We start from the raw sequence: 16,553 nt of genomic DNA on the forward strand, positions 1-16,553 counted from the left end.
ACATATTTCTTGTTGCCTTATTTTCCATGGAGGTCATAGTACTACCCAATGAGGCTTTCTTTATAGCAGCATGAGCTTTGTAGTTGGATGGAACTATTGGATCCCAGAGTGCTTCAGCCTTTTCTTGTCTTTTATGTAGAGAAGAAGTCTCCATAAAGACTTATTATATAATGTAATTGTAATAATTAAACTAAAGACCAGTGGCCTCCGTGGCAGCAGAAGTCTCTAAATGAAATCTGGGTGACCCAGCCTACTGTTCCTTAATTTACTATGACCTTTTATTTTTCCAGGGTGACAGAGAAGCAGAACTGGGGCTGCCTTTTTCTCCTCTGTGTGACCGAAAGTCCACTATGGTTGCTCAGTCACAAGTAGGTACGTGTTTGCCAGCTCTTTGGTTAGAAGGAAGCACCAAAGCAGGAAGCCTGTAGAAGTAAGCACAGATGCTCTGAGCAGTTCTTTGACTGGAAAACTGGCTCCATTCTGCCGTGTTGTGCTCATGGCTCTGCCTGATTGGATTTATGGAACCACTCTGTCCATTCTTCTCCCTGGAATGTGGCTGTTCATGGGAGAATTGGACAATGATACTCTTGGTGTCTCTGTCATTCCCTGTCAAGAGAAAGAGGGGGTCCCAACTCTCCAAGGAGATAACAAATGTCATTGGCAGGAAGCCCATTCTACTCTATCCCTCCATTCTGCGTGTAGCACTGTAAGCTGCCAAGGCATTTCTACTCACTGATGCTTCTTCTAGCCCCATTTTCAGGACAGCCCCGTTTCCTGGTTGAATCTACTTCCATGAATGGATCTTTCAAAATATTTTCTTCCTTCTTTCCTGTCTTCCTTCCTTTCTTTTCTTTAAAGCACTTTATTTTTTAGGTAAGGATAACTTTTGAATTGCTGATAACCATAATATATGCATTAAAAAAATCTTCATCTATGGGAGAGGGCACCAGTGCCCTATCTGAATTAAACGTTGTCAGTGATCTCCACCTTTGAAAAGTCTGAAATCATTTAAGAAAATTCAATAAGAATTATGGATTTTTCTACTTTTGTTTTGAATGCTTATGCTTTTTAAATAATATATATTGAGTCTTCATATATTGGGCACTGCTAGACATGGTAATAGATGTTATAGGAACAAAGACAAATTATACACAGTACTTGCTTTCAAACACATTAAACCAGTATTGAGTGATGGGCAAAATGTTACAAAAACAAAAATCTATTAGAATGTTATAACGCTAAGGTAGACTTTTGTACATAGTACAATAAGGTACACAACAGAGTGTGTGAGCCATTAGGTTTATTAAGGGGTAATATTTGAATTGAGTCCCAAGAAGTGCGTAGGCATTGTTTGGGCAAATGGTGATCTGTGTTGGAGGTGAGCTAGGGGTGGGTAGAAGGTCATTCCAGGCAGAGAATGTAGCATATACAAAGCAGGGAAACTTAAAACTGCCTGGTATGGTCAGCAAATTCTAAACATTTCCATATGGCAAGAACATTGGGTAGGGAGTAGGATGTAGTGAGGGACGTATCAAGCCCAGATTTTATGTAGTGTTAATAATAGCATGTGTTTATACTTTCTTGTAGGAAATGAGGGCATATCTAAAGAATTTTAAGTGAGGTTAAAAATATATAAATTTATGTTTTAGCCTGTGGGCTTAATCTGGCCCACCACCTGTTCTTGTAAATAAAGTTTTATTACAACACAGCTAAGTGCATTCATTTACATATTGTCTATGACTGCTTTTGCACTTCAGTGGCAGAGTTAAGTGGTTTTGATAGAGATGATATGGCCTGTAAAGTCTAAAATAACTATCTGGTCCTTTACAGATAAAGTTTGCCAACCCTGTTTTTAGAAGATTTCTTTGCCAGTAGCATGGAGGATTAATTGGAGGATTTTCAGTAAGATTAGAGGCAAGGAAACCAGTTGGGTGCCTCCTACAGGATTACAAAGAAGAGATGATGAATATCAGAACTAAGGTAGTAACAGAGCCTCTCCAAAAGAGAGGTGGCACATAAGGTGTCAAGGATTTGACTGAATGCAAAGCTGAGATAAAGGCAGAACTCTAGATTAAGTGGTTGGACCATGGTCCCATTTACAAAGGTTATGGGGAAGCTTATGAGTTTGTTCTGGTTTGGACATGTTGAGCTTAATTTGTCAGGAAAAAAAAGGCAAAAGTGGTGTCATCAAATACTTTAGTTTCAGCTTAAAACTACACTATAATTAATCGTAATACACAATACATACTACACATACACAATTACAACACTATATTAACCATAATACACATTTGGCTATCACTGTTTCCTTATCAGTCAGGACACTATTGGTATTTGGTTGAGACAGTTCTTGTTTTGTCAATTACATTGTAGGACTTTTAACATCCTTTATGCTCAGCATTTATGCCAGCTTTACCTCTATCTGGGTCATTGTGAAAACTAAATATGCATGCATACATTTCCAGATACGACCTTCAAAGGAGAATGGGCAACATTTCCTCTGGTTGATATTTAGTTTCCTTCCAGTTTTCGTGTGGTTGTGTAGGGAATTACCACCATCCCCATTAGCTTCAGCTCCTAGTTTTTCTCTGGTTGATATTTAGTTTCCTTCCAGTTTTCATGTGGCTGTGTAGGGAATTACCACCGTCCCCACTAGCTTCAGCTCCTAGTTTTTCTCCTGATTGTCACAGAATATTTGGGTGTCTGAGCTATTAGGACAATCTCTGTAGCCCAACTTCAGCCATCTCTCTAGCACGGTGATCTCACAAAGGTATAGTTCTAGGTCTGAGCCCTCTTTCACTTTCCAGTTCTGTTTCTTCCAACTCTGTTTGCCCCCTCCCATCTAGATGCGCCCCCCGTACCTCAAAGTCAGCAAATATGAACCAGAGTCCATTGTCATTTCTTGGCCACATTCTCTTTACATTTCCTATTTTCCCTGCTTTGTTGTTGGAGTGTCTTTGGCAGATCCCATACAGAGGCAGTACCACCTCCTGCTGTGCGGGTATCTGTGCCTGCTTTGCATTTCCACTTTATAGTGGCACTGGCTCCAGCCTTCTTTATCCTTTTTTTTTGAGCAATTGCAATAGCTTCTAAATGATTTTCTCATCCTTCTCCCTTCCTGCTTTCTTCATTATTATCTTGCCAGATTAACTTTCCAAAGAACATTTAAAAACTCTTATGACAATGCTGCTCAAACATCTCCAGGAGCCTCCCGTGTCCACCTAAGTCCCAACCCTCTATCTGAACACTTAGAAGCCTCCCTTCCTAGAGCTGTCAATAACTTGCCTTCCCAAGCTTTCCTTCCACAAATCCAAAAGAATCCCTACTCCCTAGTCAGTCCCCAGACACATCTTACACCCTCCCATCTCTGTCACTTGGCCTTTTCCATTCCCACTGCCCAGAGTGAATAGCCACATCTTCCTCTCCACCCATTCTTAAGGGCTCAGCTCAAATGCCACAACTTCAGGCAGGTCGTGTTGTTCAGTCTTAGTCTTTTACAGAATTCCTATCACAGTGCTTGTTCTGTAGTGGGTGTTGAGTATTTCATAGGTACTTTATTGAACTGTATCCTGAAAAGTCATAGGAAGTTATGTAGGAGAAATGAAACTGACATGTAATATTCAAATCAAGGAATATATAAAGTGAATAAGATCAACCCATTCTCTTGTAATCTGATCTGGAGCTTCTAGATCAGTTTCTTCTGGAAAGTATGGAAAGCCCCAAGGTAATATGTGGTTCCTCTGAAGCATTGCTGTTTCTCTTCAGGTTTCATTGATTTCATCGTGGAACCCACCTTCACTGTGCTTACGGACATGACCGAGAAGATTGTGAGTCCATTAATTGATGAAACCTCTCAAACTGTCGGGACAGGACAGAGACGTTCAAGGTCAGTGGGGAAGCCTGAGGGCTGGGGGTGAGGTTGGCTTGTCCTTGAGGATAGAATTCTTCTTTTGCTGGGGATGGGGATGGTATGTCATAATGACATTTGCCTTAGCTCCTTCTCGTAAAAATTTGTCTGCCTCTTTCCTTTTCTCAGAGGAGTTGAAATTGTATTATCCGTACTCTCTAAGCTGAACTGTTAAGAGGTGCCCAAGGTCTAAATCATGACCAGCAGGAACCTGGTGCTGCCCCTCCACCACCCCATTTGGTGCATGTTTACCTGCTGTGCCCAGACAATCCTTGCTCATGTAATACTCCACAAAGACATTACCACTCCTCGAGAGTACTTACAAAGAAATGAAACTCACATTCATTTCAAGGTTTGCACAAAGAATGAAGTAGAGAAAAAGAATCGAAAGCTTGAAATCACCTTCTACCACCGCATCATTATATCAAGGGTAGATCAGTAAAGAGTACAGGCTCTAGAGTTAGAATGCCAGAGTTAAAAACTCCCGACCTCATCACTTACTAGCTGTGCAATTGCAGGCAAATTGTCTCACTTCCCCCATCTGAGAAAACGTGGATTATAATACTCAGAGGTGGCTGGGAAGATTAAATAAGATATTTAATCTATGTTAAACCTTACAACAGGGTCTAGAACAGAGGAAGTGCTAGCTACAATAAAGTCTTTATTAGATATACTACTACTATTACTACTACTGTTTATCTCCTTGTTCGTGAAAAACATTGGGCTGTGTCATAAAGGAGGAAGAAGAGAAATGGAATGAATAGGAAAAGGAGAAGCAAAGAGCAGGAAAAGGAGTAAAGAAAGACAGGGGGACCCCAGGGATGCTCCAGATGGATAGAACCTCTTAAGTTTGCTAACAAGGAGGACAGAGCCCCTGGCAGAGTCCACATGGCCCCACAGCTCTTCAGGCAGTGACTGAAATATATTCTGCTTGTCTAGTCCATCATGAATTTGTGTTCCTACCAGTCACTGCTTTAACCACTTGGTAGCAGTAGTTACTTCTTTGAGATTTTCCAGAAAGATGGTACTTTCTAATATTTACAAAGTTACCCATAAGGTCTTTTGCATGACCTAGTCTCTCACTATCTCCATGCTGTCCGCATTTCCATCTTCTTCCAGCAGTTTAAGGAAATTATCACTTCCCCTGGACTTTGGTATACTGGGATCAGAAAGACCCTTGCAGGGGAATGGTAGAGCTGGAAAGAAAGAGGAGCAAGTTGCTAGGTAACTTGGAAAAGTGGTCAGTGTGGAAGCAGATGGGTGAACTGCAGAATTAAGTGGATGTCCCAGTTCAAATTAGTCAGTTTCAGAGAAGAGAGCAGAGAAAATTCACATGAGGGGGTTCTGGTTATTGGGAAAAGAGAAGAGGCCAAATAGCAAGGAAGAAATATGAAGAATATAGAGACTCTTGAGACTGCAATGTTGATATTTTTCCTGCTGAAAATTCAGAATTTTCCACCTGTCATATGTGGAAAATAGAATAATTATAAACCTCAGGACCCAGAAATTTCACAGCAATAACTTGATGAGTGCTAACCACTCCTCCCCAGACTAGTTCATTGGCAGACATTTTCCAAACACTAACTCTCTTCTTTGGTATGATTTTTTTGTTTTCCAGTTTGAATAGCATCAGCTCATCAGATGCCAAGCGATCAGGTGTCAAGAGCTCTGGTTCGGAGGGAAGTGCCCCAATCAACAGTTCTGTCATTCCCATGGACTATAAGAGCTTTAAAGCTACTTGGACCGAGGTGGTGCACATCAATCGGGAGAGATGGAGGGCCAAGGTACCTAAAGGTAACATGCCACCAACCTGTCCAAGCCAATTCAGCACCCAGTCATAAAACAAGGTTGTCTTCCCTGAGTTATGTGTGTTACAAATAAAGCTCAGTTGCTCAGGATGCAGATTCAAATTGCTGAATGTTAGAATCTACCATCTTTTGATCTTCATAATATCTACCAATCAATGCATGATAAAATGCAGCAGACCTGCAAGCCTCCTGACATGATGCCATTTATGCTGTGGCACTAAACTCCTTTTTCTGGTATGAAGACTCTACAGGAGATGGACTTATTATTTCTTGATTTCTGCTAAACCATCTTGTCGTTTTCACTTGATATCATGTGGCACAACTGTGAGGCTTTTATTTCTTCTTTTACCTAAGTAAAGACCTGCTAATAGCCACCTTGCCTTGGCCATTATGTTGGGATATAAGGAGCTTTAATTTTCTTACATGCATTTCTATATTCCTTTCATATTCTCAGTTTCCCTTCACTCATTGCTCAAACCATATATCTGATCTTCTAAGATGATGGTAAATTGTTGGTAAACAGAAATTCCCTGAAGTAGACATCATCAAAACTAAAAATTGTGGCCCTTGGTACTATCAGCAGAAAAAGGTGGAAATTTGTATGATGTGGGAAGCTTAAATTCCTTTGTTCATGTGTGCATTTGTGACTACTGAGCATGTCCTCCATGATGGGTACATTCTACATGATCATATTAGGGAGAGAGGCCCTCGTGCACAGGTAGCACAAACCTGAGATAAGGGGTCTGACACTGTGATGCCTGATTCAAGGCAAGGACAAATACATGGGTGAATCTGGGAGCCCAGTGAGGGAACTGAGCTTCCTGGAGGTAAGTCTTCAACAAGAGTCAGTTTTTGCTGACATCTATTGCATACCTACTGTGTGCCAGGCTCTGCCGGGTACCCAGGGTACAGAGATGAGTAACAGACATCCTTGCCCTCAAAGCTCACAGTCTTGTGGCAGGGGAGGGAAAGAGACATTACTATATAGTTTCATTCAAAGGAAGAATGGAAGCAGTCAAAGCCCTGAAGTTGCCACCAGCACCACCAGCCTAAGCCCTAGGCCTTCACATCAGACAAAAACACATCATCCTCTCCCCAAACACAACATCTCACATTTTTACCCTCCCAGTGTCAGTATACTGGGTGAGAAGGGTAGGGACAGTGGGTAAGAACATGTTCTAGCAGTGTTGGTTTCTGTACATCAGGGTGGGAGGTGGGGGTTCCTTTTCTAGTGTAGGAAAGAAGCAGCCTCACTGTTGGAGTTATTCAAAGGCTTGTCCACAAAATTCTGTCCAATTTTGTGACTTGTCCATAAAATTCCATTCAAGTGGCTGCTCATTTCAGGTGAGGCAAAGGGTTTATATTTATGGCACTTTTAGGGCGTAATTGAACCCTTATCATTTCAGGACAGATGTTGCACCCTGAACTGTGGAGGGAGCCAACACCTCTTCCATATTTTAAGTGCACCCTCTCCTAGTCCATTCAAATGCTTTAAACATTCGAATCCTCCCTGTTGGCAGGTATTGCAAACAGCGATGGCAGTTACTGCATCATCTGCAAAGAAACACTCTCTTATAATCAATTACACTCATTACACTTGAAAATTCAATTTCTGACAACATGCAATTTAAAGAGGTACTTCAAAATAATTTGTTTGCAATTATCTGGCTTACTAAAATTACCTTCAGAAACTAATCACCTGGGGAAGCATTTGACAGTTTCAGGAGAAAACTGGCCCTTTAAAAAGAACAGATAAACAAACAGCTAATAATTTTTAAATGCATTAGGTATGGGGATAGAGATACTGTATGTTTGAACTATTTTGGAAGCACAGAGAATTTGTCTGTAGCCCTGCTTGGGCGTTTGGGAAGGCATCATGTGGCAGGACTTCTGGGATTAAGACCTGAACGAGGTTGTATTTAGAAATGGGAACAAGAAGAAAGGGCTTGGGCAAAGGCACAGAGCCTGGTGTTATGGATATTTTGTGGGAGAATAATTTGGTTGTCAGGGCACATTTCAATTAGCAGGGAAGGGGAAAGAGAATTGAGTCTTGACTTGCAAGGGTTTTTTTGTTGTTGTTGTTGGCAAATTCAGATAGGTTCTTTGAGGCTCACTTTGGGGATGATAATGTACATCACAGAATTGAGGTGAATAGAAATAATACCTATAAACCACTGAGAAAGGAGCCTGCAAGGTTGGTACCTAAGTAGCAGCTGTTATTTATGCAAATTGGAAAAGAAGATTAGAGATTTGAATACAAAGTTAAGGTGGTGATGAAAATACCAACTTATAACTAATATTTTATAACATTCTCAGCAGCTCAGTAATGCTGTTGACTGGTTGACTGGTGCTAATAAGAAATCTAGTTTGCATCTGTTTTCTGTTAGTGGTAGCTGTTTTGTTTGTTGCTCTTTTTTTCCAGATGACCCTGATTTCAAGAAAGGCTGTCCTCCGTGGGGCACTTGAACATGTATTGTTAATAAATGCACTGGAAATGGGTCTTGGTTTTGTTAACCAACCTGATTTACAAAACTAGGTAGGCCAGAACTGATAATTATTAGGAAAGATTAAATAAATATTTTTATAGCCCTTAGAGTTAAAAATCACTATTCCCTACCAAAGATGTATAGGCATAACAATTTTCAAGTCTGACCAATATTGATTAATTTCCATTCAGTATTTAGTACTTTTTTTAACACTTATTTTCTGGTGTAACACTAATGTGTTTAGGTTACAAATGCTGAAATATAAAATACATATATAAAAGAAAATGAAAATTACTCATTACTTCTCTAGACACATATAACTATTATTAAAATTCTGATGTAATTCTTTTTAATTTGCTTTTCTGTAAATATGTATAAGTAAACATTTTGCCCATAAATTGGGATCATCATATAATATTGTCTTGTATTTGGCCTTTCGCTTTCTATTTTGAGTATTTTATTCTGATATTGAATATTGTGATTTACAATATATAAAGAATTATTCATTTACATATTTTTCTCATTTTTGAGTTTTTAATGTTGATTGAAGTTTTCTGTCAGCTGGAGCACTTCTTTGACTAAAATTTTCAGGAAGCAGGAACACTTTCTAAGTTCTTAAATGTCTAGAAGTACCTTTTTTTTGTTCTTGTATAGAACTAAGATTTGAACTAGTCAAAATTCATATAGTATTTTGGGTTTTCTGGTCAGTTTCTCTCTCTTTTCTGTGTTTTTTTCTCTCTCCTTCTCTGGTTGTAGGCATTTCAGAAAATTATATCAAGGGATAATCAGCCCAATACAATTTTTAACTGAGACCCTATAGTATCATTATTCAGGAAGACAAATAAAGAAATCAGTGTATTTCCCCAAAACTGTGCAGATATGCATTGTGGGGTAGAACTGGCTCTCCACTGGGAGGAAGCAAATGTATGGATCTTGAGGGTTCTGCTCCGCCTTAACTCTTAACTGCTTACTCTTGGTTGTTTTTATCACAAGTCCCAACACTGCAGACAGTCTGACATGCGAAGCCAAAGGAAACAGAATTGAACCGCACATCTCTTGCTTTTGACTAGTCAAGAAGCCTAGCAGATGCTAAATCTAAGACCTGAAAAGCGAATTCTCTGTATACATCCTGTGATTGGAACCTATGAGCATGTACAAAATAGCTGTTCTCAACTCCTTTTTAATGTATATATATAAACCAGCTTCTGGATCCATTGATTTTTTCTTTCTTTTATTTTATTTTATTTTTTTTTTTTGAGACAGAGTCTTGCTCTGTCACCCAGGCTGCAGTGCAGTGGCCCCATCTCGGCTCACTGCAAGCTCTGCATCCCGGGTTCACACGGTTCTCCTACGTCAGCTTGCCAAATAGCTGGGACTACAGGCACCCGCCACCACGCCCAGCTAACTTTTTTTGTATTTTTGGTAGAGACAAGGTTTCACCGTGTTAGTCAGGATGGTCTCAATCTCCTGACCTAGTGATCCACCCGCCTTGGCCTCCCAAAGTGCTGGGATTACAGGCATGAGCCACTGCGCCCAGCGATTCATTGAGTTTTTTGAAGGGTTTTTTTGTGTCTCTATCTTCTTCAGTTCTGGTCTTATCTTAGTTATTTCTTGCCTTCTGTTAGCTTTTGAATATGTTTGCTCTTGCTTCTCTAGTTCTTTTAATTGTGATGTTAGGGTGTCAATTTTAGATCTTTCCTGCTTTCTCTTGTGGGCATTTAGTGCTATAAGTTTCCCTCTACACACTGCTTTAAATGTGTCCCAGAGATTCTGGTATGTTGTATCTTTGTTCTCATTGGTTTCAAGAAACATCTTTGTTTCTGCCTTCATTTCGTTACAAACCCAGTAGTCATTCAGGAGCAGGTTGTTCAGTTTCCATGTAGTTGAGTGGTTTTGAGTGAGTTTCTTAATCCTGAGTTCTAGTTTGATTGCACTGTGGTCTGAGAGACAGTTTGTTGTTATTTCTGTTCTACATTTGCTGAGGAGTGCTTTACTTCCAACTATGTGGTCAATTTTGGAGTAAGTGCGATGTGGTGCTGAGAAGAATGTATATTCTGTTGATTTGGGGTGGAGAGTTCTGTAGATGTCTGTTAGGTCCACTTGGTGCAGAGCTGAGTTCAATTCCTGGATATCCTTGTTAACTTTCTGTCTCGTTGATCTGTCTAATTTGACAGTGGGGTGTTAAAGTCTCCCATTATTATTGTGTGGGAGTCTAAGTCTCTTTGTAGGTCTCTAAGGACTTGCTTTATGAATCTGGGTGCTCCTGTATTAGGCACACATATATTTAGGATAGTTAGCTCTTCCTGTTGAATTGATCCCTTTACCATTATGTAATGGCCTTCTTTGTCTCTTTTGATCTTTGTTGGTTTAAAGTCTGTTTTATCTGGGACTAGGATTGCAACCCCTGCTTTTTTTTGTTTTCCATTTGCTTGGTAGATCTTCCTCTGTCCCTTTATTTTGACCTATGTGTGTCTCTGCACGTGAGATGGGTCTCTTGAATACAATACACTGATGGGTCTTAACTCTTTATCCAGTTTTCCAGTCTGTGTCTTTTAATTGGAGCATTCATCCTATTTACGTTTAAGGTTAATATTTTTATGTGTGAATTTGATCCTGTCATTATGATGTTAGCTGGTTATTTTGCTCGTTAGTTGATGCAGTTTCTTCCTAGCATTGATGGTCTTTATAATTTGGCATGTTTTTGCAGTGGCTGGTACCTGTTGTTCCTTTCCATGTTTAGTGGTTCCTTCAGGAGCTCTTTTAAGGCAGGCCTGGTGGTAACAAAATCTCTAAGCATTTGCTTGTCTGTAAAGGATTTTATTTCTCCTTCACTTATGAAGCTTAGTTTGGCTGGGTATGAAATTCTGGGTTGAAAATTCTTTTCTTTAAGAATGTTGAATATTGGCCCCACTCTCTTCCAGCTTGTAAAGTTTCTGCCAAGAGATCCGCTGTTAGTCTAATGGGCTTCCCTTTGTGGGTAACCCAATCTTTCTCTCTGGCTGCCCTTAACATTTTTTCCTTCATTTCAACTTTGGTGAATCTGACAATTATGTGTCTTGAGGTTGCTCTTCTCAAAGAGTATCTTTGTGGCATTCTCTGTATTTCCTGAATTTGAATGTCGGCCTACCTCGCTAGGTTGGGGAAGTTCTCCTGGATAATATCCTGAATAGTGTTTTCCGATTTGGTTCCATTTTCCCCATCACTTTCAGGTATACCAAGCAGACATAGATTTGGTCTTTTCACATAGTCCCATATTTCTTGGAAGCTTTGCTCATTTCTTTTTAGTCTTTTTTCTCTAAATTTCTCTTCTCGCTTAATTTCATTCATTTGATCTTCAATCACTGATACCCTTTCTTCCACTTGATCAAATTGGCTACTGAAGCTTGTTCTCAGTAGCCATATTTTTCACGTAGTTCTCATGCCATATTTTTCAGCTCCATCAGGTCATTTAAGGACTTCTCTACACTGTTTATTCTAGTTAATCATTTGTTTAATCTTTTTTTTAAAGTTTTTAGCTTCTTTGCAATGGGTTCGAACATCCTCCTTTAGCTTGAAGAAGTTTTTTAATACTGATCGTCTGAAGCCTTCTTCTCTCAAATCATCAAAGTCATTCTCCATCCAGCTTTGTTCTGTTGCTGGCAAGGAGCTGCTTTCCTTTGGAGGAGAAGAGGCGCTCTGATTTTTAGAATTTTCAACTTTTCTGCTCTGGTTTCTACCCATCTTTGTGGTTTTATCTACCTTTGGTCTTTGATGATGGGGATGTACGGATGGGGTTTTGGTGTCAATGTCCTTTCTGTTTGTTAGTTTTCCTTCTAACAGTCAGGACCCTCAGTTGCAGGTCTGTTGGAGTTTGCAGGAGGTCCACTCCAGACCCTGTTTGCTGGGTATCACCAGCGGAGGCTGCAGAACCGCAACTATTGCAGAATGGCAAATGTTGCTGCCTGATCCTTCCTCTGGAAGCTTCATCTCAGAGGGGCACCAGCCATATGAGGTGTCAGTCGGCCCCTGTGGGGGATGTCTCCCAGTTAGGCTACTCGGGGGCCAGGGACCCACCTGAGGAGGCAGTCTGTGTGTGTGTGTCTCAAACTCCATGCTGGGAGAACCACTGCTCTCTTCAAAGCTCTCAGACAGGAACATTTAAGTCTGCAGAAGTTTCTGCTGCCTTTTATTTAGCTATGCCCTGCCCCTGCAGGTGGAGTCTACAAAGGCAGGCAGGCCTCCTTGAGCTGTGGTGGGCTCCACCCAGTTCGAGCTTCCTGGTTGCTTTGTTTACCTACTCAAGCCTCAGCAATGGTGGACACCCCTCCCCCAGCCTCACTGCCACCTTGCAGTTTGATCTCAGACTGCTGTGATACAGTGAGCAAAGTTCCATGGGTGTGGGACCCACTGAGCCAGGCGAGGGATATAATCTCCTGGTGTGCAGTTTGCTAAGGCAGTTGGAAAAGCGCAGTATTAGGGTGGGAGTGACCCCATTTTCCAGGTACCATCTGTCACGGCTTCCCTTTGCTGGGAAAGGGAATTCCCCAACCCCTTGTGCTTCCTGGGTGTGGCAATGCCCCGCCCAGCTCTGTGGACTGCACCCACTGTCTGACAAACCCCAGTGAGATGAACCTGGTACCTCAGTTGGAAATGTAGAAATCACCCATCTTCTGCGTTGCTCACACTGGGAGCTGCAGACTGGAGCTGTTCCTATTGGCCACCTTGGAACCTGCAAAGATGACATTTAAACCCCATCCTCAGTCACTGAAGAAGGATGAGATAAAGCCTGAGTGAACATTCCAGGGGACCTTCTGTGGTCCTGCATCCTACTGAGAATGCCATCTCACCATCTTCTTCTGCAAGAGCATTTTCACTTTGTAGTTGTACTTTTCTATAAAGGCCAGAAGACATACTTTACATGTACATAATTATGTTATTTGTGAAATCTTTCCTTACCTTCTCAATGTAAATTACAAATGTATTCTTTTGGGGAGTAGAATGTCATGAAATACTGAATGGCAAACATTTAACATTTAAATCAGTGCTTCTCAATTCTGCATGTTTAAATCACCTGGAAAACATTCAAACTATCCTATTATTGCCCTTCCTTCTCCAGAATCTTATTTAATTTGTTTGGGGATGAGGCTAGGGCATTGGTTTGGATGGATGGGTGGATGGATGGATGGATGGATGGATGGATGGATGGATGGATGGATCAATGAATGAAAACATGATAAATTAAGGAAGACATCTTAGGTAAGCAAATATAAAGGCAGAAGAAATAGACTAAACCAGATATCATAGACTTCCACAAAACACATGTCATAAAGCCTCATGATCATGTGAACCTGGACCAAATTTGGACTTTGAGCTCTTTAGCACCTAAAACAAAGGGAAACATGATAGATGCATAGTCACTCTGGTGTCCATAAGATTAAAAACAAATAGATTATTTATGAGCATTAGCTTTTTTCCAGGACCAAGGCTAACACAAAAAAATAAAGAAAACACCTGATAATAATGTGTGGAGCATTTTAAAACACATCTGGAGAAAAATGTAATAATGCTTTTCCCAATGGAAGTTTATGGCACAGGCTGGAAGACCTTTGGAGTGAATTAAGTGCTACACGGGATGAGTCTCTAGAACCTTGGGAGGATTGGGCTCTGTTAAGTGTCTTCTGTGTAGGATATTCTCTACAATGCAATGCCACCTCATTGCCTGCAAAGCCCTGCATGATCTGAACCCTGCTTGTCCTTAGTCATTTGACCACACCATCTGTCACTAAGCCCTTGTCAAATTTACTTTAACCATACTCAATGTTCTTTGAGCATACCAAGCTCATTTCTACCTCATGGCCTTTGCATTTTCTAGTTCCCCTGGCTGAGATACTATTTGTCCAGATTATTGCATGGCCAGTTCTTCATGATTTAGGACTTGGTTAAATGTCACCTTGTCAAGGAGGCCTTCCTTCTCCACCTCCTTGTCTAATGCAATCTCCCTCCCCTATGCTGATTGTATTCCAGTATATTACTCTGCTTTGGTTTTCTGCAAAGCACTTTTTACTACGTGCAAGTATCTTAGTCATTTGTTTACTTAATTATGATCTCTTATTTATAAATTGACTTTCTTGCTGCTGTATTCCTCGTACCTAAAACAGTACTTAACACTACAACTGCTCAATAAATATGAGTTGGATGAGTGAACCAATATTTTCATAAATACTTAACCTATGCAATTCTGCTGTGGTTTTGAGTAAGCACAGAGCCAAGCCCTTTTATAATCAACTGGATTGGAAGTAATGCTAGCATCTTTTCATTAAAAGGAAAGACACAGACCAGGTACCTGGCCAAACTAAAGGCTACCTGTCACCTTGTGGACAGTTTGAAGACCATGTTTTTTTCATAAGGCTCAATTATCCCCTTCCTTGTTTTAAATTCACAGTGTCCTCAGTGTGTTTGTCTTCAATTGCTCTAGTGTTGGATATTTTCCCTTTTTGTTTTGTAATCAATTGTTCGTGTTAAAACTCTAGGTCTTAAGCAAGCCCATAGGAAGCTGCAGTTTTTCCTGTGGCTGTGGGAAAGTTTTATGATGTCTCTCAGCCTTGATTTCCACATTTGTCAAATTGAGTCACAGTAATAGTAGCTGCTGTAAGGTTTTTTTGAGGATGAAAATAAATAATCCCCAAAAAACACTCAGCATAATACCTGGCAGAGAGAACACACTCAATAGAAGCTATTAATAATGGTGATATTAATAATATCATTACAATATTGGTTTATTAATTATTATCCTTATTATTTTCTCCCCAACCCCTCCTCTAACTGACTATTTCCAGAATGACATCATCATGAACCTATTTTATTGGTTTCCTAAGTATACATGCCAATCTGATGAATTAAGCAAAAATGTACCCAAACACTCAGTAAACACCTTAGATCCTCTTCGCGTATTAAAACAGGTCATTCTCCTAATGGCATTACCTGTTTTTCTCTTTTCTGTGCCTTTCCCTACTTGCCATGGATGCAGAGGAGAAGGCCAAGAAGGAAGCAGAGGAAAAGGCTCGCCTGGCCGCAGAGGAGCAGCAAAAGGAAATGGAAGCCAGAAGCCAGGCTGAAGAAGGCGCATCTGGCAAATCTGAGAAAAAGACGTCTGGAGAAGCTAAGAATCAAGTCGGTGGAACACAGATGAACAAAAGTGACATCCCTCGTGGGAAAAATTCCAAAGCTGAGAAGTCGTTAGAACAGCAACAGAATGGTGAGTAGAATTGCACTGGTGAAGGGCTGTTTTCGAGGAGTTAATGACATGGTGAATGGAAACTGGCAAACGACCCCACTGATGGGGACAGCTCACAGGGCAAGGCTTTCCTGCTCATCCAGTTCCTGCTGATCTCACCTCACTGGGCCGCAGGATCCCAGCAGAAGCAGCCACCAGCTCACCTGTGCCATCCTCTTCAGGGAGATTTATACCTTTCTGGCCGTTTCCAGCTGCCCTGGAGACTCTAGCCAGTGCCTGCCTGCCTGCCTGCCAGGGGGAAATTACCATTAACAACCGCAGCACAGTCCTGAGTGCAAAGTGGGTGAATGGAAAGTCATTTTACCATATGTACCATACCCCTGTGAGGGTCAGGCCTCAGGTTTGCCTGAGCCTATTCCTGTAATAGGTATCTGTATATCTATATGTGTACAAGTGTATACTTTAGGGGGACAAGCTGTTCCAGTTTACCTGGGACTAGGAGACACAGAGCTTTCTGTTTTAAAAACAGAAAATCTCCAGGCAAACTGGGGTAAGCTGGTCACCATAGTGTGCATATGGTTATTGATTTCTTATATTTAATGAAACAAATATCGATTGACAACTACGTGCCAAGCACCATACTTAGCACTAGGGATTTAGAAATGGAAAGGCCACAAGAAACCCAAAATATCAAAGGGGATAGAGACATCCTCACAAATATTTCTAGTGAAATGTGAGCAAGTGAAAGTAGTGGCATGGCAGATAAAATGCCCAGGAAACATGTGGAGAGAAAGACATTAGCTTTTTGGGGACTGGGGATTATAAAATGGGGTAAATGTCAGAGTAGGCTTCAAGATGGGGTTTTGAATGCTGAAGTTGGCTGGTCAGATGGGCAAAAGAGACTTCTGAGTGGAGAGAACAAGATGAGCATGTACACAGGGCTTTGACTTGGTTCCCTTGATTAGGGGCGGGCAGGAAGTTCTGAGTCTCCAGAGCTTGCAATTGCCAGGTTGTGGCTGAATAGCAAGGTAATTTAGCAGTCAACAGACCTAGACTCAGGTCAAGCTGTGCTTCTCCCTTTTCAGTGTCCTTTGCCAGGCTACTTAACCTTCTACTGTTTCTACACAATGTATATAGTA

At 40.9% G+C, this 16,553-nt stretch overlaps 1 protein-coding gene across 9 annotated transcripts in view; it reads left to right on the top strand.

Moving 5' to 3' along the window:
• The window catches only part of PDE1C (phosphodiesterase 1C), a 634,171-nt gene that overhangs the window by 473,410 nt on the left and 144,208 nt on the right, over positions 1 to 16,553 (top strand). For all 9 annotated transcript variants that reach the window (XM_073008991.1, XM_007981671.3, XM_007981674.3 and 6 more), the window contains 4 exons: positions 291 to 372; positions 3,766 to 3,886; positions 5,526 to 5,701; positions 15,208 to 15,435. In XM_073008991.1, the coding sequence (XP_072865092.1) occupies positions 291 to 372; positions 3,766 to 3,886; positions 5,526 to 5,701; positions 15,208 to 15,435 (607 nt within the window). The remainder of the gene's footprint in view (positions 1 to 290; positions 373 to 3,765; positions 3,887 to 5,525; positions 5,702 to 15,207; positions 15,436 to 16,553) is intronic.

This window comes from Chlorocebus sabaeus, chromosome 21 (genome assembly GCF_047675955.1).
Source record: "Chlorocebus sabaeus isolate Y175 chromosome 21, mChlSab1.0.hap1, whole genome shotgun sequence".
NCBI lineage: Eukaryota > Metazoa > Chordata > Mammalia > Primates > Cercopithecidae > Chlorocebus > Chlorocebus sabaeus.